Consider the following 27,667-nt stretch of genomic DNA (forward strand, 5'->3'; position numbering starts at 1 on the left):
CTTGTGTGTCCCCACCCTACTCGCTGATGGGGCAGTGTGAGAAGCAGAAAAGTCCTCAGTGCTGTATGAGCACTGTTCAGCAATAGCCAAAACATTGGTGTGTTTGTGAACACTGTTTTGGTCACAAATCTAAAACATGGCACCATATAAGCCACTATGAAAAAAATTAACTCCATCCCAACCGAAACCAGTACAATCTATAAAGATGAATTTTCATGTGAACTAGTACTTGCATTATTATGAAGAGCAACAAATAGTGATCTTTGCCAAAAATAACGGAAACATTTCCCAAAGAATTTATTATTGTTTCTTAAGAATTTCAGTGATGAACATCTAGAGGAATTGTCTTAATTTAAGTTATGATAAATATGTGTATGTGAAGAGGTTCAAATCAGTGTATATTAACTAATGTTTTAATTCTATGTTTATTTCAGATGATGTTGACAGAGTATAAAAGAATTAAACTGAAAATACAACACCCTATTGAACAACTGGTGGCTCCTCGGTTGGCAAACGTAGATGATACTATCCAGCCAGGTCTAATGTTACTGACCTGGACATCCTTGAATATTGAGAAATATATTAATACAGTTTTTTACAAGCTAGGTAAGTCGCTTGCCTCCTTCCATTAACTTCTGCTTGTTTTTTTCCTATACAAATGCAAGATATATTATTAAACTTACTATCCTTAATTTGATTTGCACTTAATTGACTTAAACATGAAAGAAATCGGAATTTTCATCGGTCCTGTAGTTCATGAAACCTTTGCTTTATAACAACACCTTCTTTTTGTCTCACATATTCGTCAAATTTTTACTAATACGGATGGGATGGCAGTTAGAGTTGAACCAAGCATGAAGTAGGGTGCAAAATGTCCTGGGTATTCTGGATTCAAAATATGATAGCTACTTTTCTAAAGAGCTTCTAGGTTTCGGACTTTTTCCTAATCTTTCCTTTTGTTTTTATAACGTACAAAACAAGTTCTCAGGGAAAGATATCTCAACTGAGTTGGCACTGTCACTGCTCAATACCTTTTCATATTAAACTTTTTTTTTTACATCAGTCTCTTTAAAATGAATGCACACATCTTTAGATGGGCAACAGCTTTAGAAAACAGATGAGCTTGTAGTCTTTTCAAAAGATTATCACAAGATTGCACTGAGATGCATATTGTTTCTGAAGATAGCAAGTTCCTTTTGCTTGAGCTTAATTACTACATCAAACATAGATTTTGGTTTTTGAAATGATAGAAGTTTTTTTAGTGGGAATTTTCTTCAGTGGAAGTAGCAAATTAAAATATGTTTTGGATGCTAACCTGACATTCCACCCAATTTAATTTTGAATAATACAAGTAGTTTAAGGCTGGAACAGGCACCTTGCTGCTATTTCTATTTCAGCATTGAAAGTAAATTGCTATTAAACTGTGAAAATTTTAGTGATTGTTTTCTGTTAACTGTTATTTGGCTTCTCACTTTTTTTTGAAGGATAGATATTTTATTTATAAAAAGTTTCTGTTGCTAGTAGGTGCTCCAAGTGATAACTAATTCAAGCTATAGGAGAAGGAGAAGTATTCCTGGACCTCAATTGAATTTTAATATCTTTGTGTTTGAAATACATATACTTTAAGATCATCTTATATATATTTATAATGTTTTGCCCATTTTTCCTAATTTGCCTATTAGGAAATATATACCATATGCTAGATGATCATATGTTATGCAAAGAATTAATTGTGATTTCAATGGTGAACCTTGCCATAAAAGTTTAGATGTTTGAAGTAGCTGGTTAATGTGTAGAATTCATATAAAATTGAGTATGATATTTTGTTGAGGTAAAAATTTAAGCAGGACTCTGCAAAGATTATTGTTTCAAACTTTTAAGCCTGTCTTGAATCTTCTTTTTGTTTCAAAAGCTGGGCTGGAGTTATTACTTGATCGAGTCAATGACTTGGTTGAATTTCGTATTGACGCTGTCCTTCAAGAAATGAGTAGAGTGCCACTCTGTGAGTTGCCAGAAGATGAACCACTGAGCTGTGAGGAATTTCTCCAAAAGACTAAGGTTATTCAATGAAATTTTCATAAAGAAGAGTCAAATGACTAATATTTTGCTCTTTTTTTTTTATGAGATAAAACCAGTGTAGAATTAATGAAGCATATGTGGGAAACTGAAGTAAGGAAATCCCCAGTTTCTTGTCTGGAACCTTAAAAAGGAACAAAAATACCAAATGCAAAGAGGTCTGAGCTGAGATGTTCTTTTCTGAGCTTATTAATGTCAAGCCAACTACTGTATGATATTTCTTTTATGCTTTGATAGCACTCAAATGTTTTTCCTCTGTGATAATATCTTTTTTATCATTGTTGCTTGTTAGTGCCTTTAAATAAGAGAATTGCCCATCTGATGCCTCTGAATAGCTCCATAACAAGTGCACTTGGTTGCCTGGGAGAGTAAATACTACGGAAATTATTATGTAGGATGTAATATTTTTCTTAATCTCAAGCTCTCCTGAGGTGGTAATGGGACATGCAAAATATACTGTACCTGGGTGAAGGTATTCTGGAAAGAGCCCCTTCCTTCACCCCATCAAAATACTTTTATGTTGAAGAGGGTTAACTGTAAGCATGTAAGTTGTGAGTCAGTCAGAAAGCTGATTAAGCTAGTAATAAAATTGAACAACAGAATGATTTTTATGAGGCAATAGTGAGCTATTATGGCATTTTAGGATATAATGTCTAACTTGTGTTTTCTCCTGAAATAAACTTTGCTTTGGAAGACATTGTAGATCATGTAGATAATCCCCATCCCTGGCCTCTTGTAGGAATAAATACTACAAATGAAAGGTTTGTTTCTCTTAGTGTACTTAACTTTTTGGCCTTTCCTCTTTTGTCCCTTGTAACAGCTCACCTTGTTGTTAAACACAAAGTAAAACTTCAATAATATTTTATGTAATTAATGGTATTTTGTAAGCCTCGCAATCTATAGGGTTTTTGTTGATCCTGCTGCTGCTTTCCTCATAGGGCTAATACTGAAACATATACTGACTAAAGTAAAAATACGTGAGAGCGAGCAGAAAAAACTTCTCAGCACTGTGTTATAATTAATTAATATTGCTTAATGTTGGTCTTCTGCAAGAAACTTTGAACTGCTATGTAGCAATTACAACACCACAACAGCCAATCAATTTGAATTAGCAGATTAAGTGGTGTACTAACTCCGGTTATGGGTTTGATGAAAATGGTAACAGCATTTGTAAACTTATTGTCGTTTTTAATTAGAAGGGACTAGAAATAAGTTCTATCACCTAACAGGTGTCTTTAAGTTCCTAAAGAAATCACTGCAACAAAAACAGTTATACCATGGAAAAAAACCCAAAGTACTTTGTTTAGTAGTTCCTGTGATACTGCAAATCAGGTCTGGCTTCTCTCTCAACTAGACTGAATCGTTAGGAAGATCAAAGATTGCGTCTTAAAATTTGGAAACGACTGAATCTTGCCAATGGCTGAATTTTTCCAATTATTGATTTTTAATTAAACAGAGGTAGCCACATTTGATTAAGCTTAAAGGAATAGGAGTTAAAAAAGAAGAAAAAAATAAAAGGCAATTATAGTTAAAAATTATAGTTGGCTAAAGCATACTTGATCAATTTTACCATAAGTATTAAAGAAGAAAACTGCGCAATACTTTAATATATTTCTGAATTTTATTAAATGTCATTCTTTGATTCCTTCTCCCCCCATTTGATAATTTTCTTGTTTATTCTAATCATAAATATAGCTTTTGATAGATTTTATTTCCTATCTAGCTATAAACGGGAAATGTGATTGGCTAATACTCCTTATGGCACAGCCAAATAATGTGAAATGGCAACGATTAAAAGAAAGGTTAGATCTTCCATGTCTACATTGGAAAGTTAAGAAAATTCAGAAACACTTGCTTTTGGGACCCCTTTAATGGAACTAGACTTTATAAACGTTGATTCATGATATGAACTATGGATGAGTCATGTGATTTAGGAAACATGCCACAGCAATTTTGAAAGATGTTTATGATGCCTTATTTGGCACAACAAAGAATCCAACACTAAGTAGTTTGGAACAAACCAATTTAAAAGTAATGCCATGTGTTGATCCTGTTTTTCACAAATCTGAGGCCTTGACGTTTGTGTTTTTAAAGCCTAAGAACATAGGTTTGTTTTTGGTTTGATAACAGGAGCTCTGTATAAAAGGTTCTCGGACTTTACATTTAAAAAGCTCACTGGTGGAAGAAGCTGCTCATGAGCTGATTAACATGTTACTTGACACTGAGGTACAGGTTGGAAAAGAAGAGAAGTCAGTTGTACCCACTTGTGAAATAAAGGGAGAAAACACAGGTAAGAATGTTGTATTGTAGCTCTGTGCTTATGTTTCTTTTTCATGCTGATAGTATATGTTGGGGGATACTGTAGCTTAGTTGACTGAAGTATCAATCAGTATCTAATGTCTAAAAGCTTTTGTTTGAATTTGCCTGGTTAACAAATCGTGTAACAATCATCTATCATCTGCAAAATAGGTCAATATTACCAGTCTAACTTGCATGTTGAAATGTTAATGCCTGCTGCATGGAAGCAGCTACTTACAGGCCTTGGTTAGTTGCTGAATTTCCTAGAGAAAGAATGTACGATTCTATTAAGTAATATCTAAATTTTGGTGATAATCATGCCAGTTTGTACTAAGTACAGAAGGTGGATAGGCATAAAAGGACTGCTACATTGGGGTACAGATTACAAATGAGTATAATCTGCACTTCTGTAAAATTTAGCTGTGTTTCAGATACCTGTGCGGGTGTTGCTTTATTGTCTTTTCAAGTCCCTCAAGTCCCTTAAGTCAATTTAACTAACTAGATTTATGATATTTTAGCAACAGAAGAGGAAAGAAGATCAAAAAGCTTGACTTTTTCCCACAATTCCAGTGAGATATGGGCTGGACTGTCTCCTTCAGCAAAGAGGAAGAGAAAGGATCTAGAAATGTTAGAGGAAGAAGCTAATGAACTGCTTTCATACTTCAATCAGTGTAATATTGATGCCCTTCTGAAAGTCACTCGAAAAACTCTGGAGACCATACGCAAGCGCATTCATGCATCTTCCATGATCAACTTCTTAGGTGGCCATATTGCAGTACTTTGCTTTCTTAGTCTGTAAAGTAAATACGTAAACTTAATATCACAGAACTATATAAAAAAGAGCCTCATATGCCTCATATATAAAAGAGGGGGAAACAAAGGGAGTTTGAATGAGCTGTCTTGTTAAATGACAATTGATGACATGATATATTCCCAACGGATTTTTTATTTTTCGTCTGAGAGTAGGAATGTGTCATTGTGACACTGTTTCGCTTACGACTGACTATACTGTTCTGAAGCTGGATATTATATTTGGAGCTGGACTTGATAAGTGATTACCCGTTTGACCTTGGCTTTTACATAAAAATGTATGAAAAAAACAATAGAGAAAGAGGTGCATTCTCTTTCTCTTACTAATTGCATTCAGATCTTTCTATAATTACAATGGAACACTTGAAGTGTTTTCTTGTTACATACTTCTAAGAAACAAAGGCATTTCTATTTGGTCTCTATAACATAAGGCATACAATATTATGAGATTCTAAGGAGTTTTTGTGCCCAAGTTAATACGCTGATTGGGAATACAAGCCAGCTAACAAATTTTTCTGCTAAACAGAGTTTAGCTGCACAGAACAAGTTGAAGAGGAGCTTCATGGAGAGAAATAGTATAGCACTTAGTTTTCACTTGTGCTACTATAGACTTTACCAATACATGTTGTAAATTACTCGTGAATCTTTTTTTCTTTAAGAAATTACAGTCAATGCTCAACACCAGGATATATATTGGTTTATATCATTACAATACCTAGTTTGATGTCTTGAAAAAAATGTGAACAACCTTTTTTTTTATTTTTATGTCTTTCATTTAGAAAATCACAATGCTTCTGAGCAGAAAAAAAGTGCTTATCCTGTAATTAGGACTAGTATTAACCTATCTATCCCTAATATCATCATGACGCCCTCTTTGGATGAGGTACAGCAGACGCTTAATAAAGCTGTAGATAGTATTTTGAAAGTAACGAAAGGAGTTGGACAGTGGAGTAAGGAGAGAATATCCAAGGTTTGTGTCCTTAACAGCCCTACTTAAAACAAAACTAATATTTCAAAACTACTGCAAATAGAAAATGAAATTTTATTTCTTCCCCAGAAGAAAATGTTAGAGAAAAAGGTGGCTGTATTGCGGTGTGAGAGCAGAGACAGTGATTCTGATGATGCAATGAAAGAGACCGAAACGAAAACCATCCATGGTAATGATAAACTCTGACATCACTCAATTTGAATGTTAGGTAAATGTGATTTATGCAATATGCGTTAAAGGATATTAAATACACAGTGCATTGAAAGCAGTAGAATGAAGACTTCATAATCTGCCTCAAAGGAGAAATAGGATGTAATAACAATGCCAGAGCTTCTCTCTGTGATTAGACACCAGGCTTGCCTGAAGATCCTTGTCTTTGTGTGGATTTGAGTAAGGAGACTTTTTGTGCCTCTCAGAGCGTTGTACTGCTTTGGGTTCTACCTGCAGCACGTAAAAAACTGTTAGGGTGCCAGCTTGGGCAGTGCAGTAGACATTGTGGATACGTTTGGAAAACAATTATAGCCACTATTGCTACACAAAAGATCTTTCACGATTTGCCAGTGTGGTTTCTAACTTGCCATGTTCAAATGGTGTCTTAAAACTTGTGCTTAAATTCTTTTAAGAAGGGTAAGTTGAACTTAAACAAAGCCTAGTATTGAATAGAAATGTGTATATAAGTTGCAGTAGTGGTGGAGAGAGGATTGTGTAGAGGATTGAATAGACTAAAATTTCTAAGAAGATTTTAACTTAATCTGTTTTGTGATGAAACATGGAATTAAGTTATTGAAGGCATTAATTCAAGTAAGTTTAAGATGGTATCTTTGGTTGCTGAGTTTTTCTTGTCTGAAATGGTTTAGAATCAAGCCAAATTAATTGTTCTACTTTGTACTTCAGGTACTTCAAAAATATATTGAGTCTTTTTAGGTTAGCTCCCTCTTATACCCCTAAAAAGTAGGGAAGTAATACTTGAGCTGGTTAAGAAATGAAATTATTCTTTTAAAACAGAGTTTCTCTTGGCTAAGATGAAATAAGAAATGATGGTAAGTTCAATATTCTGGGTATTTCCTAACTAATGGACCTTCCTTTTATCTTTTTATCCTTTTGAGGATCATCTTCTTGGATTTATTGTTAATTTGTATTTCAAATTGTCAGTTGTGGTCTACTCCACATTATTTCAGAAAATAAAAATATTTATGGGTTTTCTCAATGCTGATATATCAGTGAATCACTTAGGTGAAGTGTACAGGATAAACCTTGGGGAGGGGTGAGAGAAAAGGAAAGATTATATTTGAAAGATTGGAGTGGAATTTGTTCCAAATTTAACAGAGTACCTAGATGAAGCAAGTTTCAAAATGGAGAGGTTTATGAATTTGTGTCAATTATATTGCCCACCTAGACTTCTAGTTGACTTTTACATTAATAAGAATACTTAACTTTGAAATGCATGCTTATTGAAATATAGGTCATTAGTTTTTGTCTATAGGAATTTTCTTGGACTAAACAATATGTCTGTCCTAAAACTGCTTTTGTATTTCACTCTGCCTTTATAGATAGTGCGTCAGATGCAGAATCACTCAGTTTGTCTGATCCACTGCAAAGCCAGAACTACTTCAAGAGTGTTTCAGAGAACAAAGACATTATTAAATTAGTGTCTTTACTCAGCACTGCTATTAATTCTACAAAAAGGGTAAGACAATCGAGATGTTAATTTAATAATACTATCCAAGGGATATTAATGTATTACTTTTAATATCCTTGGGCAATAAGGGTAGGCATTTAAAGCAGTGATTAAACATATGAATGAAAAAGTGTAGCATGTTCGATGGAAAACATGTGGCTGCAAATTTGAAAATATGCTTTGAAAGTGTAACACAGGTTAAGTGTACTCTGCTCAAAAATTTATGAGGTTTTGAATATTACATAAAGTAAAACTGAGGTCTGATTAAAATCATATCTCCAATTGGTAAAATGTCATAAAAAACCTGTAGGTACAGTTGAGTTCTGTGTACTTAACATAGAACTGGTAGTAATTGTGCATGTGTGTTAAATACAGTTTTATTCACATAGAAATTCTAATGAAGGCAGCATGACTTCTGTCCCATTTTGAAGAGTTTATGAAGGTCTTTGGAAGAAAACTGTCAGTTTGACATTTGTAAATCCTGCATAGGATTTGCTACTGGAGGTTAGGAGATAGCTTAAGGGATGTGCATGATTTCCTTGCTCTTTCCTTATTCTGTGCATTATCTAGTAAACTGTAGGTATTGAACTGATATTTCTTTGGGGAACTCTGCATCAGTTCTTCCTGGGGCCAGCCCGACCTTACAATGAAGCTTTGCCAGGTAGAAATTTTTGACTTAAAGCATTGTAACTTCAGTGCTACCAAAGCATAACTAGCACAATGACATACAGGCTTGTGCTGAAGGCTAAGGTGCAGTTGATAATGGTGGATAGTTATCTTGTTATTTTGGTGCTCAATATTTTGTAATTAGGAACTTTTTATCACTTAGCCAGGTTTAAATGCCTGAAAGCACTATGTTTATCATAAGTCATGATGTGGATTATCTTTTGTAGCAGTCACCTCTTATTTACTTTTTTAATTAGCTGAAGTGATGATGATTTAACTTTGACATTTTCCTGAACTCCTGAGAACCAGAAAAATAATTCTGTTGCACACTCCGTAAATGATATTCAAATGAAAGATACCTGAATTGAGTGTAGAATTTAATGTTAACATCACCAATGTCATACATATAAAAAAAGTTGTCTCGTAACTTCATTATCCAAGGATGAATTGAGTTACTGCTGTTCTTGTTATGTTGGGCCCTAGAGCTCAGGTTTCATTTGCTACTCTGATAAGTGGTAGGGAAGGACAAGTATCCGTGTCTTAAAGGAGTATTTTACTTCCTACTGCTTCCTAGGATTTTACTGACTGAAGAATCACTTCATTGGAAAATAATGTTACTTATGTGACCAATTGAATGTGATTAGCATATAGTTCCTGACAAGGCTTGTGATTGTTAATGGAACTTGCTTTAGCACAACTTTGCCGGCAGCCTTCTGTTTAGTGAGGTGATTCAGCCTGCTCCACTGTGGAGTTCTTAATGTATTCTAATGAGCAGATGCTAAGATACTATCTGTATGCTATACATATAATGCTGAGAATCTTTCTTTGAACTTCTAATGTGTTTCAGGAAGTTCTTACAGCTTTGGAGAGTTTTTGTTGTTACCACCATATATGGCAGAAGGACAAGGAGGAAACCATTAATAAATTAATGATGGGAAACCCATTAGTCTCTGAATTTGAATGTGAAATTCTGCATTTCCAAGACTTGGAGCTGAAAATCAATTCTGAGCCTGAATACATCTGCGTAGGAGCTATTGCACTGTACACTGGTAGAGTTCAGCTTTCCACTTCTCTCTAGACATATACTTTCTGACTCCTGTAGGAAGGAGAGATGGTGCTTGGTTTTGGATGGGTGAACTTGGTGAAAGATGGAAAGGAGAAAGAGAGAGAATGGCTGTTTGCTGTTTTGACGGTAAATGCACGCAAACAAAACACTAATGCCTCATTTATTAGTGATGTGTAGGACAGAAATATGTATAATGATACGTGAACAAGATGAGAAGTGTGGCATCCAGCCTCATCTTTCCTACTGGAAATATGATATATTCTGAGATTAGCAGGAAAAGAATCCTGAATTGCAAGCAATCCTATAAATTACTCAAAGGTGTCAATGTGATTTCATCTTCTCTGTATGTGGTTGGTTAGACTGAAAAACCAGAATTGCAAGTGAAGAGAACATATATTGAAAAAAGATTAGAAGTACATCTTAAAAAATATCTACAATATCTAAATATCTATTCATTGTTCAATATTTTTAGCTGATCTGAAGCTAGCACTGAGAGCAGAAATCAAAGCCTGGATGACTTTGCTGGGGTGTCATTGTAATAAGAAGTACCGAACAGAGATGGAAGCAATTTTCACTTTTATAGAGGAAACCGGCAAGAAGTTAAATCGCCGCATCAAGGATCTGGATGATATAAGAACAGCCATGTCAGCTTTAAAAGAGATCAGAGAACTACAGATCTCCATAGACTCTCAAATTGGGCCCATTGAGGTAGTTAATAGGAATGTTGCATGTATGGGTACTGTTTCAACAGAGCAATTATTTTCTAGGTTAAAACTTAACAGTATGATTTGAAAGCGTATGATTTCATACGTGTTAAATGTTGAGTGGCAGACTTGTGTTCCTGTAAATCTTCTTGCATGTAACTCTGATTTAGACAAATGTAAACTTGGTAAGGCAAGAGGTGGTTTGGTGACTACTGCAGAAATGGAGTGATTTAGGTAAGAGGAAGATGAGGATAGAGATACTTAATGCAAGAAAGCGTTTGGTACTTTGGAAAAAGTCTGTGTATCAAAAGCATTGATTTTCCTTTTTTTTTTTTTTTTAGCTTAGCCTACAGAAGAGGAGAAAGGAGAAAGTTAACGTTAGACAGATTGTATGAGAATGCGTGAGAGTGATTGCTTTATCAGTTATATTGTGGGTTGAAATAAACTTAAACAATTGACTTCCTTAAAGAAGTTCACTTACTAGAATATATTTATTGAACATCTGACAATGTAGGGGCTTCTGGCCAAATGGCAGAATTAAAAACAGATAGTAACTGTTACTCTACATTCCTGACTACAGTGTGGAATTAAGAATAGTATGGTTTGGCAAAATGCACCATTGACTAGACATTCAGTGGAATTTTTTTTTCCTAAGGCATGTTCATGCTTCCAGATTGCCCATAATTTTATTGTCAGGGTTGTGTCTTTATTGTTTGAAATTAAAGTAACTTAACACAGAATTCTTATCTATCAAACATTGACAAATCTAATTTTGTGTTTTGGAGGTGCAAAACCTGTATTTGCTGTCAGGCAGATGTTTTGCACCTGTGTTTTCTCTCTCTGTTTTCTCTGTTCTTACCTCTGAGGTGGGGTAAAGTATGGAATACAGTATGTGCTTGCAGTATGTGCAAATAATGGAAATAAGCATGGACCCCTTCCATATTTCACAGAATACAGCTAAGAAGGAATTTATCTCTCAGCCTTAGAAGCCTTAGAAGTTGTGAGGGTCTCCCTAGGTGTGTGAAGGAGCAAAAATAGGACAAGTAGTTTATGGTGAAAAGCAAGGTATATCTGCAGCTGTGAAATTGTCAAAAGTAATGAGGTCTCTTAGGAGATGACATTTTGGAAGTTCCTGCTAAGACCTATCTTGGTTTGCCATGTGACGTGGAACCAAGGGGAAAAGCCATAGTAGCCAAGGATTCCCTAAGCTTCCAATTCTGCAAGCAGGAGCCTTGAGTCCCTAGGCACAAGGAGTCATGCTTCAGATTTTTGAAACAGAGGTTGATGTGTTTTCCACACAGACAGATAGTTATGTTTCCATTTTTTTTGTGATTTGTCTGTGATTTGATCAAACTGGAAAATGTAAATGGAAATAATTCCACTTTATACAAAAATTTTCAGATGAAACTGTTATGCCACAATATTCATTGCTACCCTACACTATGCTAATTTATAGTAAGTGAATTTCATTTGTATTTTCGTGAAACTCGATAAGGGTGGCATGTTCATACGTTGGTGGTACAAGTGGAGATCAAAGTTTTGAGAAAACGATGTAGATTATGTAGATTCCTCATTTTGGTGATGAACAGTTATAACATTTGAAATAGTTGCAACATATTAATTGTGGTAACTTTTGATGTGTTTTATTAATTCTTTTTGTCAAAAACATATAGTAGGGCTTAAAGGTCTTTATGGAATAGAATGTTTACTTTGTTTACTTGAAGGTCTCTGTTTAGATGTTTTCGCATGTCTTACCTCCCGTAATATTCAGTTTGGGTCATAGCAGACAACTGAAGACATGGATGAGAAAAATATTCTCATTAAAATGAAACTAAAACCTGTAGACTTAAGGAGTTCTTTAACTAGAAATAGCTTTTTTTTTTTTTAGAGAGGCAGATTGCACTAGGGCAAATGATGTATCACAAAACAGAATGCTATGTGAAAGGTAAGGAGGTTAAGGAGAACTAACTAGTTTTCATTTTGATGTTTCTTCCAGTTTGGTATTGATATGCCAGATTGTGATAATTGCTATGGAAAAAAGAACAAATTTTCTAAGAAATCATTCTCTCGTCTTAAAAATTTTAAATGTTAGCATATATATATATTTGTAAAATTAACTTCAGCTACCATTTTGTGTGTCTTCATCCAACCTTCTGACAGGAATCCTATGCTATGTTAAACAAATATGATCTACTTGTGGCCAAGGAAGAGACAGAGAAGGTGGACACTTTGCACTACACTTGGGAAAAACTGCTAGTCCGTGCAAATGAAGTGCAGAATGAGCTCATTGCTCTGCAGCCAAACTTTAGAGGAGAGCTTATTAGCACTGTGAAGACTTTTACTGAAGACTGTGCACAGTTCTATTCAGATTATGGCGAGGCAAGTATTTGTGCTGTATTGTATTAGAGGAGTTTTTGAGGAGCAGTGGGAGTGTGGAAAGGTTGTGGAGTTGACTAATTAATGGGATGTGCCTCTGCTTTCTCAAGAATATGTTTATTCTTGTTAATGTGGTATTTGAGTTTCAGTGTAGGGCAGGCTTTGGTTATTTTTTTATTTGAATAAAGTATGTAATGCTGGTAGTCAGCTCTTAAAGAATAAGACTTAAGACATTTAGGGTTTATGATAAACAGCTAGTTAGCATGAGCAAATGTGAAGACTGGGATTAATGAGAGATTATGTTAGAATATAAGAAGCATTTTCTGATGTTGGATGTAAGTACAAATGACTTAATCTTTTATATTCTTTCTCAGTAGAATATAAATGAGTCAAGCCGAACCAGCCTTGGATCATCCTCTAAGTAATGCTGATTTTTACTTGAAAAAGGAGCTACCGTCGCCTAGCTTTTACACTATTATCAAAACATCTGTATTAAAAAGACAATTAATTGCCTTCTTGTTTTTTCTTTTTAAAAAAAAAAAAAAAAAGAAAAAGTGCTTGTTCTAGTAGATAACTGTGTGATTTCTTTTTTCAGTTGTTATCTGATGTATGGATGGAATCCTGTAGCTACAAAAATGTTTGAGTTTAGCATTCAGAAATTGCTGATTAGAAATAAGTTGTGGCTATTTTTACCCTCTAAATTCACTATTTAATTTATTTATTTATTTTTTTTTTTTTTAGAATGGGCCAATGGTGGTTGGCTTAGAGCCTCAGGAGGCCAGTGACAGGCTTACTATGTTTCAGGTACTGTTAATTCTAAGACATTGGTTAGTATGTACTGCAAGTAAACCTAACACCTGAAGACTCTGAGAATGAATCACAGTAGTTGAACTAATTTTCATTGATACATAGGGTTACTGATTGGGCAAAGTCTGTTTGAACTTAATGAAAACTAAGTTGGTATTTTTTCTATACATTTGCAAGGAATGCTGGTTAAAAGCAGATTTTTTAGGAGCTAAGAGAAAGGCTCCATAGGTAATGTGTAGTAATTACTAGATGCAAGTATCCTGATGAAAGCCTACTCTCAAGTTTAGTGTGTTTGGTTATAGGCTGTTCTTGTGTTTGTTATTGTGTCTTTTCCTCATGAATGCAATTCTGCCCAATCTTTTTTTTCTCCTCCTTTCCCCTCCTTTCCCCTCCTTTCCCCTCCTTTCCCCTCCTTTCCCCTCCTTTCCCCTCCTTTCCCCTCCTTTCCCCTCCTTTCCCCTCCTTTCCCCTCCTTTCCCCTCCTTTCCCCTCCTTTCCCCTCCTTTCCCCTCCTTTCCCCTCCTTTCCCCTCCTTTCCCCTCCTTTCCCCTCCTTTCCCCTCCTTTCCCCTCCTTTCCCCTCCTTTCCCCTCCTTTCCCCTCCTTTCCCCTCCTTTCCCCTCCTTTCCCCTCCTTTCCCCTCCTTTCCCCTCCTTTCCCCTCCTTTCCCCTCCTTTCCCCTCCTTTCCCCTCCTTTCCCCTCCTTTCCCCTCCTTTCCCCTCCTTTCCCCTCCTTTCCCCTCCTTTCCCCTCCTTTCCCCTCCTTTCCCCTCCTTTCCCCTCCTTTCCCCTCCTTTCCCCTCTTTTTTTCTTCTTTTTTTCTTCTTTTTTCTTGTTCAAAAGCTTCTTTGTACCATGGTTAATTTTAATTCCTGTAATGATGATTTGGCTTCCTACTATGATCCCTCGGTTATATTGCAATTGACAATTAAATTTCATTTTTCTTTCCTTCTTAAACAGTAGTAACTCTTATGTCAACCCTGCAATAAAAGAATTACACAGCATATTTAGAGAGGTAGAGCTTGCTGCATCCACCTTTATTTGGTTTGCATGTCATGCTACACCTCTTTCAAGTGGAAGCTTAGGACTCATTCTGTCACTGTGCCACATCGAGTAAATGGCCTCCCTGTCAACTTCTAAATATGTGCCTCCAAGCTCACTGAAAGTTACTTTTCTCGTGAAAATTATTGACAAAACTGTTGACAGTGTAAATTGTTAGTATCTCCTGTATATCTTTCTAGTATTTACTAGATTTTAATCACCAATGCAACTGTAAGAATAATGACAAATCTTGAATATTTAGCTGTTTAATTTTATTTAATTTTTTCTTTTTCTTTCTTAGAATCGATTTGATAACCTCTTTCGGAAATACATCACTTGTACTGGTGGGGAAGATCTTTTTGGTTTGCCTGTTACTCAGTATCCTCAGCTGTTTGAAATAAAGAAGCAACTGAATCTGTTACAGAAACTCTATAATCTGTATAACAATGTCATTGACACAGTCAATGGCTACTATGACATTCTTTGGTCAGAATTAGACACTGGAAAAATTAACAGTGAACTTCTGGAGTTTCAGAACAGGTGGGAAACTGCTACTGTGGCAAAAATACCTAAAATAATTTTGTTACTTTTAAAATATGATTGGTTAGCACCAATAAACATATCTGAGCATGTATTTGTTCATTGAAACATGAAAAATGTGAATTTTAATTGAAAAAAATATACCCGTTACCAACTTCATAAAATAAAGGAGCCAGTTTAGACTCTAAATGTTGAAGATTATTGTTCCTTGGAGAGATGATTGGGTAATTTTTTTTTATGAGATTGGAATATATGTTAAAATTGCTGTCTATTTTGTTCATGAAGGCAAATTTCACTTGTTTGTTGTAGTATTATTATTCATGAGAGACAGATGCGCACTAGATGTCTAAGGCAAGTTAGTGAATTGATGAATGTTTTTTCTACAAAATGGGATATATTGCATGCATAGTCACTGAACTTTTCATCAAACCAAGAAGCAAATGATTTAAAGAATTAGACTTGTATGGGTTTAATTCTAGTAAAAAAAGGGTTTTTGCTAGAGCTCAGAGCAGTGCATATCATGAACCTCAACAAAAGATGAAATCAAGATGTAAGGTGGTTCAATTGCTTTTGAAGATCTCTTGGACAACATGTATTAGAATTATGCAGCTACACTCCTTAGGGGGAGCCTGTAGGTGCTTTCCCAGCTATTAGTCAATGAAATAGACTGGAAACAGACTTTTTCACATGCAGAACCTTCAAAATACAGGTAACCTGAATTTGGAATGTATGTGATCTGCTGTTAAAACCATATATGGTTTTATGGGTTTCCTGTCGTTAAATGGGTAACAGAAGGAATGTTTGAAACTGTTTGAAAAAGCTTGTATTATTTCTATATAGATGCCGTAAGCTTCCTCGTGGTGTAAAGGAATGGCAGGCCTTTTTTGACCTGAAGAAGACCATTGAGGACTTCAGTGAATGTTGCCCATTGCTTGAGCGTATGTCAAGTAAAGCAATGATGCCTCGGCACTGGAAGCAGATTATGGATCTCACTGAACACAACTTTGATGTGGAAAGTGAAACATTCAAACTGAGGAATATAATGGAAGCTCCACTATTAAGATATAAAGAGGAAATAGAGGTAGTGTGAAGGAAGGGAAATAGATGCATGAAACAAAACGATCTGCTCAAATAGCATATGAGTATCAGCGGTAAGAAGGAAAACAGAATATTTCTAAAGAAAGAACAGAGATACTATCAATTCAGCTTTCTGTATAAACTAAAGACACAAATATATTGTGGTGTCAACTCCTCTTTTACATCATGCAGCTGTGGCCCATGAGTTAATTTGTGAGGATTGCTTGCTTTGCACCATTAAAGATATGAAAAGTTATCACTGTGTTATTTTTTTATTCCCCCAAAAGATGGCCATATCATGATGTGGTATACAGACTATTAGCTATGGTGTTTGTATGTCTGTAGATCTTTCCACTTGAGAAACAGTTGCTCATCAGCCTTACAGGGGTAGAGGAAGCATGAGTCAGATTTGTATACTGGAGACTTGAACCATTCATAGCATGTTTTGACATCCTATTTATTTAAAAGGATATCTGCATAAGTGCTGTGAAGGAGAGAGACATTGAGCAGAAGTTAAAACAAGTGATAGCTGAATGGGACAACAAAACATTTGTCTTCGCAAACTTTAAAACCCGTGGGGAACTTCTTTTAAGAGGTGACAGCACATCAGAAACAATTGCTACCATGGAGGACAGCTTGATGGTTCTTGGCTCTCTCATGAGTAACAGGTAACAGAAAAAGTGTGTGTATGTGCGTAGATAAAAATGTCAGCCAGAGGCTTTGTTTTATTGAACAAATCTGTCTTTCACAGAGAAGGAAAACAAACATCTAGCTAAAAACTAAGAGCCTGCTTGTCTTTGAACTGTTCATGGCCTAGTTCTTATTGTTTGTATTCCTCCAAAAAGTTCTTTTGAAGGCATGTGGATGCAGTTCAAACTTCCTGAGTAATCAAGTGGACAGTTTTCATTGTTGCAAAAAAGTGGTGACAAGCATAAAGGGGAACACTGCCTTGTTATGGCAGGTGTATTACAGGTATTACAGGCGCTGCTGCTCTATCCCCTGTGATAGGTTGTTGCCTCATGCTGAAGGTGCTGAAAATCCTAGTTAAAATGAGCTTGCAGATAAAATAAGGAACACAGAACTTGATCATCTGGCAGATGTTCAAAAGCAAGAGTTAAGTTGATAAGTACTCTAGGAGTCTTGCAGCTTTTGAGATGTTGCATGGTCCGTTTTTGAAACTACTTTACTGTAGAGGTAAATTGAAATCTTGCTCCTATTCAGCTTCTGTTGGATCAGAGTTGTGCTACACGCTGTGTGTACAAAGGAGCAAGTTGGAGCTGTTTTGGTTTATAGCTGCTAACTAGCTGAATTGAGTCAAGTATAGGTTTTTATACTTTCACTTGACAAAGATACAAACAGCAACATTATTCATCATCTTCATGAATAATGTGCTGGCTTTCAGGAGACTTGTTTCCTTCTGGAAATAAAGCAAGTGTCTTCTTTTTATTTTAGATACAACACACCCTTCAAGACACAGATTCAGAAATGGGTGCACTATCTTTCCAACACAACAGATATAATTGAGAACTGGATGAATGTGCAGAATTTGTGGATCTACTTAGAAGCTGTTTTTGTTGGCGGTGACATAGCAAAGCAGCTTCCAAAGGTTTTCAGACATGCCTTTTTTCAGTTTGGTTTTCTACCTTTTAAGAATAAAACTTAACTGTGATGTCATAATTGATGGAGTAACATAAACTTTTTTTTTTTTTTGGTATTTAAAAAACCTAGACTTGCTAAGAAATTAGGTAAACAATGCCAACAGAAGTATTGTCTTAGAGAGAATAGTAAAATTTTGTGAGCTAGTTGGTCGTTTTGTGACTGTAAAATTGTTAACCAATATGTTTTTAAGTATTGTGCCTAGTAGTAGCCTAGCCTAGTTAGGCTAGCTTAGTAGTACGTACCACTAGTCTAGTAGTACCTACGATTTTGTTAGGAGTCTTTATCTTAAACTTTCCTACATAGCTTTCTTTACATCACTTTAACTGAAGTTAAGTTCAGTTTTTAGAAAAAAATCTTCACAGTTGAAGCATGCAATTCAAACATAATGAGTTTTCTGTCTTTTTCTCTAAGAATGATTGAAAGAGAAAGTAGATAGCAGGCTTGACAGTCAAGTATAAAATAAGCTGTATCGTGTAAGCAGAAAGATTTGGGTGTTTCTAAGCTGAAAAATCTTTACAAGTTGGACATGGGAATCCTAGTGAGAAGATTACTGGGGAGATTACTGGGTGACAATTCTGCAAGCAAATACCTTTTCTCTCTGCTCTCCTCCTTCCTTCCCCTTTTCCCTTCCACATTCATTATCATCTTTCAACAGGAAGCAAAGCGTTTCTCTAACATTGATAAATCCTGGGTGAGGATCATGACCCGAGCTCATGAAACACCTAATGTTGTTCAGTGCTGCATCGGAGATGAAATCATGGGCCAGCTACTGCCACACTTACTAGAACAGCTTGAAATCTGTCAGAAATCACTCACAGGGTAAGATTACTACAAGACCACAGTCTTGGGCAGATGATTGTAAATTGTGTAACTGGGGAAAGAGCAATTGCTTGAGTACTGTCCCACGGATGTTGCAAAGATCATATTCTTATTCTACTATGAATTCAGTTGAACTGAGCAAACAAGTTAGCAGGATGATACATCACCTCCAAAGAAATTGCTGGCAGCTCACTGGTAAGTATTCGGTTTGTGACTAAGCTGTCAATCACTGTCTATCTCTGTTGAAACCAAAGCTTATTTCAGCCTAGTTTCAATCCAGAAGGCAGTCTTGGTTTGTATGTCCTGTTCAGACCATTCACACATCTGGGAGAAATTCAGCTTGAGACACTTAAATAGCAAGCAACACACTTAATGTAAAAAATAGTTTATTTTGGTTTAGTTTCTTTTCTTTTTGCCGGTGCTTATGTTATAGCAAATAATAAACCCTTTCAATGAAATTACTTCTGATGCTAAAAGAGTAGTCTTAAAGCAGGTGCCTAACATGAAGGTATGATGGATAAGAGTTGTCGTTGCCACTGATAAAAATTGCAATGATGCATTGTAAGAAATGCCAACTTTAAAGAGGAAAGGATGTATAAATTAACCTAATTCATTTACCATCTTCCCCACTCCCCCTCCACGCCCCCCCCGTCCCCCTGGCCAATTTTTTTTAAAATGCAGGTACCTGGAGAAAAAGCGCCTCCTATTTCCACGATTCTTCTTTGTGTCAGATCCCGCTCTCCTAGAAATTCTTGGCCAGGCATCAGACTCTCACAATATACAGGCACATCTGCTGAATGTCTTTGACAACATTAAAACTGTCAGGTTCCATGAAAGGGTATGTACTGCCCACACCTCAACGTTATATTCTTTCAAATTAACAATGTGTGATACGTGTTAAATAAGAAAGCTGTCTGGGTGCATAGGGCATTCGTCTGTTTTAGAAAGCTCATCAATTATTTGATGCTGTGTAGGCTTTCTTTGTTTAAGATTTAGTTTCATATCCTCATTTACTTAATAGGAAAACTCTACATAGAATAGCAAAACAAACAAAAATTTATACCAGTGCTTAGGTTTCAGAAAAAAACAGCCAGGTACTGAACTGTCTTCCATGGTTTAATATAGGTTAGCATCCTCAGATAAGCTTCTGATTCTTTAGGAGCCTATTTGTATTTTTAGATTGCCTGTATTTGTACTTTTTCATTCATTGTTTGATTGAAAGAAAAAGTGTATCTAGTCTCCCATCTTGTTTCTGAGTTATCCCTTAATATCCCTTCTCAGTGTTTGAAGAACAATTTTCTTATACCCATTACAAGAACAGATAGCAACAAAAATTTTTTTTTTTTCCTGCGTATGTATATATTTTCTTAGAAATTCACTACCTCCCCATGCATTTGAAATTACTTTGATTGATCGTGTTCCTCAACTTCTGTGTTTCTGTTATTTTTGATTGTAAATGTTGTTAGGATATTAACCCACCAGTAGTGGGGGAAGGTTTCCTTTATTGTGACTGGAAAGTGGATGCTGTCATTGAAACTTAAGTGAAATTCAGGAATTGTTGGTGAATTGGGGTTTGTCTCCTTGTTCAGATGACAGTCTTTTGTTCAAAGCCTTTCTGCACACCAACAGTGATGATTTAATTGTTTTTACATTTCGCTTAACAGATTGGTATAATTTATTAGCAACCTAAATAAGTTTACTGGATTGATGGCAGGAAAATCAGACAGGTATGTTAGAGATAACAATAAATCTATAAATCACAAAATGTTTTTGCTTGACTTTTATTAGGTGTATGATCGTATATTGTCGATTAGTTCACGAGAAGGTGAGACTGTAGAGCTGACTAGACCTGTAATGGCTGAAGGTAATGTGGAAGTTTGGCTCAATTCTCTGTTGAAGGAATCCCAGCTGTCACTGCATCATGTTATTCGCCAGGCAGCTGCACACATCCAGGAAACTGGTTTCCAGCTGGCTGAATTTCTTTCTACTTACCCAGCCCAGGTAATATCATTGTTAAATCAATGAATAATTGTTCACAGATATGCAGCACATTGGTGGTTTTTTCTTTGTCTTTGTAGTCAAAATTGCAGCCAGTGTTATAAATGCAAAACTGACGTTTAAATTTATCTTAATCAACTCAGTCTTTTAAGTTACACTTTACGTATATGAAACCAAAAGAAGAAAACTTACCCTGAAGCTCCTTTTAAAAATGATGTGGAATGCAATAAATTAATGCAATGGAATTAACACTATTTCTTTACAAGCTTAATACTTAGCTATTGAAGAAAAAGTAGTAAAATATTATATTGTTCATATATTCAGGAAAACATTGTACATTGCTAAAGGTTTGGAGCTGAGGGAAAATGATTTTTTTAGTAGAAGCTTCTTCACTTGTGATCAGGAAAGTGGAGAGGGAACAAAGAGTTTGCGAATTATTGAAAAAAGATTTTAAATGAAACCATTAATTATTCACTGAATAGTTATTAAATATATAAGGTATGTTAATTATATATAGTATTTATATATATACTGTAAATTATATTGAACACTTGTATCAGCAGTGCACTGTAGGCAGTCTCTACAAGACTGTAGTATGGATTTAACTATGTGTTTCTGAATGGAGTTGTGACATAAAACAAATGCGTGGGTTGAATGACCTCTATATGGATGCATGAAAAAATAATTTTATGTACATAGTAGCAGAACAATTTCTTTAGTTTATCTGTGTCTGTGAATGTATGTTTTAAGTGAAAGAGAAAAAATTATGAAGCATATACTTTTATGTTTCCTAAGGTTGGGTTGTTGGGAGTCCAAATGATTTGGACAAGAGACTCAGAGGAAGCTTTGGCTAATGCCAGGTATGATAAAAAAATTATGCGAAAGACGAACCAGTTTTTCTTGGATCTTCTAAACATGCTGATAGGTATGACAACAAAAGACCTTAGCCCAGTCGAGCGAGTTAAATATGAGACATTAATCACTATTCATGTGCATCAGAGGGACATTTTTGATGGTCTGGTAAGTATTGAAAATTTTACAATGAGTTATGAGTTGGTTTCCATGTAAAACAATGTGAAAGGACAAGAAGTAAATATTACTATACGTATGAACTCCTGCCTCTTAAGCTAAACATTTGATTTCAGGACTGTAATGATTATGTGACCTGGAGTATTATAAAAATGCTGGTGTTCCTTCAATCCATGTTTTAGTTTCACTTTAAGTAATTCAGTGGTTTTTTTCCCATACAAACGATAGCAGAATTTTATAATTCTTTGTCTTGGCCCACTTAAGTTAGATGCCTCTGTTACATGATCAGTTAGGGGGGACTTTTTCCTCATACGTTGTGTTGCAAGTAATTGTCCTTTCTCTGGACTACGTTGTGATTCTCAAGGAGTAAATAGAAAGAGTATACAGTTATAGTATAGGAAAAAGTTGGTTGAAGCTGCTATCCCTTCTGTCCTAGTTTCAATAGCATACCTAATTATTACTTAGGGATTTGTTTATTCACTTCACACCTTCTTATGCTGACACAGAATACTAAAATTAGGAAAATGAAAGCATTTACTGCTTAAACTTTCAAACTTAAAACCTAGCATACCCTTTTATCTGTAGAAAACTCTGGATTTGCCTCTGAAATTAAGCTGTCTGAGAAAAGAATTACTGAGTTTTAACCCATTGCTGATAGGCAGACGCCTATCTTTTCATTGTAGGACCAGTTGTTTCTGATTATAATTATCTGATGTAAAGTATAGTTTTTAGATACAACCTGCAGGGCATCTTTTTAAATCCTGTTTTAATATTCAGTTGGTCAAATTTGAATTACTCCTAGCTGTCTTGCTCCATGACACTGTCTTGAATTACCTTTTTTCCAATTTGCATGTGGCTTCATACAATTCTCCTGACTTTTTAAAAAAGAATTATGTGCTTCCTACTCATATGTAAAAATAAATGGTAGACATGAGTAAAAGAAATGGCAGTTTTAATGTTAACTGAACTTAATGACTTCTTTGAGGCTTATGGACTGTTGATTTGTATTTAGAATTTTGACACGCTCTTCTAAAGCCTGAAGTTCCTTTGCCTTAGTATGGGTTTCAGGGACAGCAATAACACATTAGCAATTTTTGTGGTAAAAATCAAGGTAGGGTCTCCAGTATTCTTGTGTTACTAGCTGTTCTTTATGCCTTTCGTTGTGATTGCAGTGCTGTCTTTGCAGTACTACTTAGCTGAGATAATATAAATGCCAAAAAGAAATGTTAACCATGAATACCACAGCCTTTCCCCTCCTCTTTTCTTAGTGTTGCATGCATATCAAGAGCCCTACAGATTTTGAGTGGCTGAAACAGTGTAGATTTTATTTTAATGAAGACTCTGATAAAATGATGATTAAGATCACTGATGTGGGTTTCACATACCAGAATGAATTCTTGGGCTGTACCGACAGGCTTGTCATAACGCCTCTTACAGACAGGTAAAAAAGACTGATTTAATTCCTTTATTCTTTGATGCCAAACCTAGGCTTTTAGAAGAGCAATTTATTCATTCCTACTGGATGCAAAATAGATTTCTGCAGAGCTTATCCTTCACAGTCTTATCATGTTACATGGAATACATTAATATTTCTGTTACTGTACCTTACAATATGAATAACTTTCAGCTTAATTTCTGCCACATGCTTGGCAGATCCCCACATATATGATGTATAGGATTTTGATTCTCATGTATGTGAGGCTAGTATACTTGAGGACCAGGTACATCCAACAGATATAATATGCAGAGAGAGATACGGGACAAAAATAAGTGTTTATGGGCAAGCAATGCTGTTAACAGAGAAGGCTACCTACCTAACTAGAATAACACAAAGAATGATTTATAAGCTATGATTGGCAAAATAATGGCATTGGGTGTGGCTCTGGTTTGGGGTTTTTTTTTGGCTTTTTTTGTGTTTGTGGGTTTTCTTTGTAGCAATTTTTTTTCTAGCAAATTTTAGGGCTTCCCTTGAGCTATAATTGTTAGCTTGGTGTTTGACTGCATTACACATAGAAGTTACATTTATGAGAATGGGATGCACTGTATGATCAAATTTTAAAGGTGGATGAAAAAGGAAAGGTTAGCTGTCTTTAATTATTGTACTCCACAGTATAATGTAGTTCAGATCTTCTTCAGTTAAGGTAATTCAGGAACGAAGCTAACCAAACTAGATTAGGCAGCATCTCTGTATGTGCTTTCCTCCTTTCTTGTGATCTTTCAGGTTGTTGATTATTGAGGATTATCTGTTCTTCCACTTTCTGTATGAGGAGATGAACCTTAATGTTACCGGCATCAGAGGCTGAGTGAAGGGTTTTCCTTCTTACCGCTTTGAATTGTAATTAGAGGCATGTTTACCTGTCTCCTTAAATCAGACCTTCCTCATGTAACATATTTGAGTAAGTTCCTCTGTCACTGTACAGAAAACCGTATTGCAGCCCATTAAGTGATGATAGCGTATTGCCTTTTAGATGTTACATCACTTTGGCTCAAGCTTTAGGCATGAACATGGGTGGAGCACCTGTGGGACCTGCAGGAACTGGAAAAACTGAAACCATCAAAGACATGGGACGGTGCCTTGGAAAATACGTAGTGGTCTTCAACTGTTCAGACCAGATGGATTTCCGAGGACTCGGGAGGATATTCAAAGGTAAGATGTTGGCCAAAAGGGTCAACTGTATCCTGGGGTGCATTAGGCGCAGTATAACTAACTGGTGAAAAGAAGTGATTGTCCCACTATACTGAGCATTGGAGTGGCCCCACCTCGAGTATTGTGTGCAATTTTTTGGGTCAATAATGTAAGTAGTGTATAAAAATATCGGAACGTGTCCAAAGGAGAGCAACAAAGGTGGTGCAAGAACTAAAGGGCATGATTTATGAGGAACAGGTGAGTATACTGGGTTTGTTTGTTCAGCTTAGAGAAAAGGAGACTTGAAGTGTGCCCTTATTGCTGTCTACAACTTCCTCATGGCGGGGAACGGAGAGGGAGGTGCTGATCTCTTCTCTCTGGTGTCTGGTGATAGGACATGAGAGAATGGCTTAAAGCTGTGTCAGGTGAAGTTCAGATTGGATATTAGGAGAATATTTTTTGCCGAGAGGATGGTCAAGGAACTGGAACAAGCTCCCCAAGGAAGTAGTCAAGGCCCCAAGCCTGTCGGTGTTCAAGTAATGTTTGGGCAACACTCTTAAATATGTGGTTTAACTTTTAGGTAGCCCCGTGTGGAGTCAGGAGCGGGACTTGATCCTCATGAGTCCTTTACAACTCAGGATATTCTGTGATTATATGATTCTGTGGACTATGTGAAAGTTACAAACGCTAAGAGAACATCTTTATAAAACATAGTCAACACATAATCAGCATGTGGTTTTCAGCATTTTAATAGATGCAAGTAATTAATATCTAATTATGAATGTAAAATACATTTGCAACACTGTGTCCAAGAAATAGGAATGTCTGAAAACGTGAGACAGTATATGAAGAGATACGTAAAGACACTTGGAATAATCAAGGAGGACTGGCAGTACAAAAGGAAGCAGCTGTGAAATTTATTGCTGAACTGGTGGAATGTGTTGGATTCTCATTTAAAAATTTTCTCTCCTTCAAATATCAAAGTTCTTATCAGTTGAAGGAAGTGCATGAATACCTCTATATAGGTTAAAAACAATTGGTACAGCTCACTGAAATTAGATGCAGATAAATGTTTTTTTTTTTTTAGGCACCTGGAATTGATTCCCATCAGTCATGACAGATGTCAAATTAGAGATCAAGTGGAGATCCTTAAATATTGTGTTGTTGCAAATGATTGTGTTGACGATGTTTTGTTTTCTTTTGTTTTCCCCAAAATGTCTGAGGAAGAATGCAGTTCTGGCACAGACTCCTAACTTTTCTCTTAGTGAAAGCATTTTTATTGTTAATTTTAATCTGTGCAATAAGCTATTGACAAGCAATCATATTTTCATAGACTTATTGCAGGGATTTTTTTTTTCTTGGGTGGGAAGGGAGGAACAGGACAACATTCAAGATACTGAGAGGAGCAGAAATTGAAGGATGTAGTATCCTAGACAAGCTTGATGACTTTTGGAACTTTGTATATTCTTGCTTGAAAAAGAACTAAATTCTTCTCCTTGTCCCTTTCCCAACCTTCCACAAAATATTTTTTTTCCTGAGGTAGATTAACTTGATTTTTGACTTACGAATTGCATCAAAAAAGGGTTAACAACATAATGGTCAGATGCTCAGTTGCTTTTGTCTTTGAAGGTCTTGCTCAGTCTGGCTCCTGGGGTTGCTTTGATGAATTCAATCGTATTGATTTGCCAGTACTATCAGTAGCTGCACAGCAAATTGCAATTGTGTTGACATGTAAGAAGGAACGTAAAAAAAGTTTTATTTTTACTGATGGAGATAATGTGGAAATGAACCCAGAATTTGGCATCTTTCTTACTATGGTAGGTATTCAATAGGTTTCTAATATGCCAGTGGTGATTGTACAATAATCACTTCTAACTTGACATGTTAAATGTACTTGCTAACTCTTATGTCACTCAGCTCTTAGAACTTACTGATAGTTTGAGAACGTTGAGCGTTACTATACAGAGAGTTTACAGGGTCTTTTTTCAATGACATCAAGCACATACAATTAAGAAATGCAGCCAGGATTGTAAATGCAGATTGTTATCTCACTGTCACATTACTTCTGCATGCTACATTTTGGTTCTCAAAGTACAGAAAAATGGCCATAGAGATATAGGTAGAAATAGCCAACGAAAACAGGACCTATAAGAGAAATACAGATTTGAAGTGTTTAGGTGGAACGTTTTTTATACCTCATGGATGTAAGAGAGACTAAAATACTGTAGAAATGTGGTGGTAAATCTGCATAGCAATTCATTTTTACATGTGATTTAAAGCCAAAAAGCTATTTTTTCTAACCAGATTACATGTTCCTTTGCTGATTCTTCTGTTTATGCAAGCTGCAGTCAACTTCAAAACCTGTTTTTCTTTTCAGAATCCAGGATATGCTGGAAGGCAAGAACTTCCTGAAAACTTGAAGATTAACTTCCGTTCGGTGGCTATGATGGTTCCTGACAGACAAATCATAATTCGTGTCAAATTGGCTAGTTGTGGTTTCATTGCTAATGTTGTATTGGCAAGGAAATTCTTTACACTGTACAAGCTGTGTGAAGAACAACTGTCAAAGCAGGTGATTATTTTCATATGAGGAATAATTATCTTAGAGAAAAACTACATATCATATTATAAATTATTAGTGTCCATGTGCAGAAAACGGAAAAGTTTGTGTTAACTAAGTAAGCTAAATGACATTTACAGTTTAGTAGTGCAACCCTCATCAGTCCTGGAGGGTTAACTCCTACTACGGGTTATCTGTACAAGAATGGGACTTTCATTCAGAACATTGCTTATTACTAAGATTTAGCTTTAATGAATGGTGACGATTAAGGCAAATAAAGGGCTTATATATTAATTGGTGATATAGAGTGGATTGAGAGGCGTTTGGTTTGTGCTGCCTGTTCTTGTTTAGACATTTCTCAAATAAAATCAGTTTCCAAGGTCCACAGAGAATTCAAAATAATACTGCTAGCTTGCTTGTTAATACTCCTTAGGAACCTGATCTTGGTTCAAAGACTTATGACTACTTTTCTTTTTTCTGTCACACCTTACAGTTCAGTAGATGATAGCAGAGGTGGTGGATGAAGTCACCCATACTCATGCAGCCAAAGACTAGTTGTTGGATGTTAGGAGACATTTGTGCCACATATACCACTTCTCATACATATCCATATCTTAAATGATAAATAAGAATTGTTTCATCCCTGTTGACTTGAGGAAAATTTTCCCAAACTTTGCATATCTTCTAGGTGCATTATGATTTTGGCTTGCGGAATATATTGTCAGTGCTACGTACATTAGGAGCAGCAAAAAGAGCAAATCCCACAGATACTGAATCTACCATTGTCATGCGTGTGCTGAGAGACATGAACCTGTCTAAACTGGTAAGTTCCGAGGGCCTGGTAAATTAA

General features: G+C 35.8%; 1 protein-coding gene across 1 annotated transcript in view; it reads left to right on the plus strand.

Moving 5' to 3' along the window:
• Positions 1–27,667, plus strand: part of DNAH5 (dynein axonemal heavy chain 5) — a 152,298-nt gene that overhangs the window by 55,049 nt on the left and 69,582 nt on the right. The window contains exons 16-39 of the mRNA XM_063324079.1: positions 435–606; positions 1,913–2,058; positions 4,207–4,366; positions 4,893–5,135; positions 5,964–6,154; positions 6,242–6,341; positions 7,723–7,859; positions 9,364–9,565; positions 10,055–10,290; positions 12,447–12,665; positions 13,404–13,466; positions 14,811–15,049; positions 15,890–16,130; positions 16,595–16,794; positions 17,579–17,732; positions 18,441–18,604; positions 19,286–19,442; positions 20,393–20,605; positions 21,398–21,622; positions 22,900–23,072; positions 24,100–24,278; positions 25,887–26,074; positions 26,635–26,829; positions 27,506–27,640. Coding sequence (XP_063180149.1) covers positions 435–606; positions 1,913–2,058; positions 4,207–4,366; positions 4,893–5,135; positions 5,964–6,154; positions 6,242–6,341; positions 7,723–7,859; positions 9,364–9,565; positions 10,055–10,290; positions 12,447–12,665; positions 13,404–13,466; positions 14,811–15,049; positions 15,890–16,130; positions 16,595–16,794; positions 17,579–17,732; positions 18,441–18,604; positions 19,286–19,442; positions 20,393–20,605; positions 21,398–21,622; positions 22,900–23,072; positions 24,100–24,278; positions 25,887–26,074; positions 26,635–26,829; positions 27,506–27,640 — 4,332 coding nt within the window. The remainder of the gene's footprint in view (positions 1–434; positions 607–1,912; positions 2,059–4,206; positions 4,367–4,892; positions 5,136–5,963; positions 6,155–6,241; positions 6,342–7,722; positions 7,860–9,363; positions 9,566–10,054; positions 10,291–12,446; positions 12,666–13,403; positions 13,467–14,810; positions 15,050–15,889; positions 16,131–16,594; positions 16,795–17,578; positions 17,733–18,440; positions 18,605–19,285; positions 19,443–20,392; positions 20,606–21,397; positions 21,623–22,899; positions 23,073–24,099; positions 24,279–25,886; positions 26,075–26,634; positions 26,830–27,505; positions 27,641–27,667) is intronic.

Source organism: Chroicocephalus ridibundus, chromosome 2 (assembly GCF_963924245.1).
Source record: "Chroicocephalus ridibundus chromosome 2, bChrRid1.1, whole genome shotgun sequence".
In the NCBI taxonomy this organism is placed as follows: domain Eukaryota; kingdom Metazoa; phylum Chordata; class Aves; order Charadriiformes; family Laridae; genus Chroicocephalus; species Chroicocephalus ridibundus.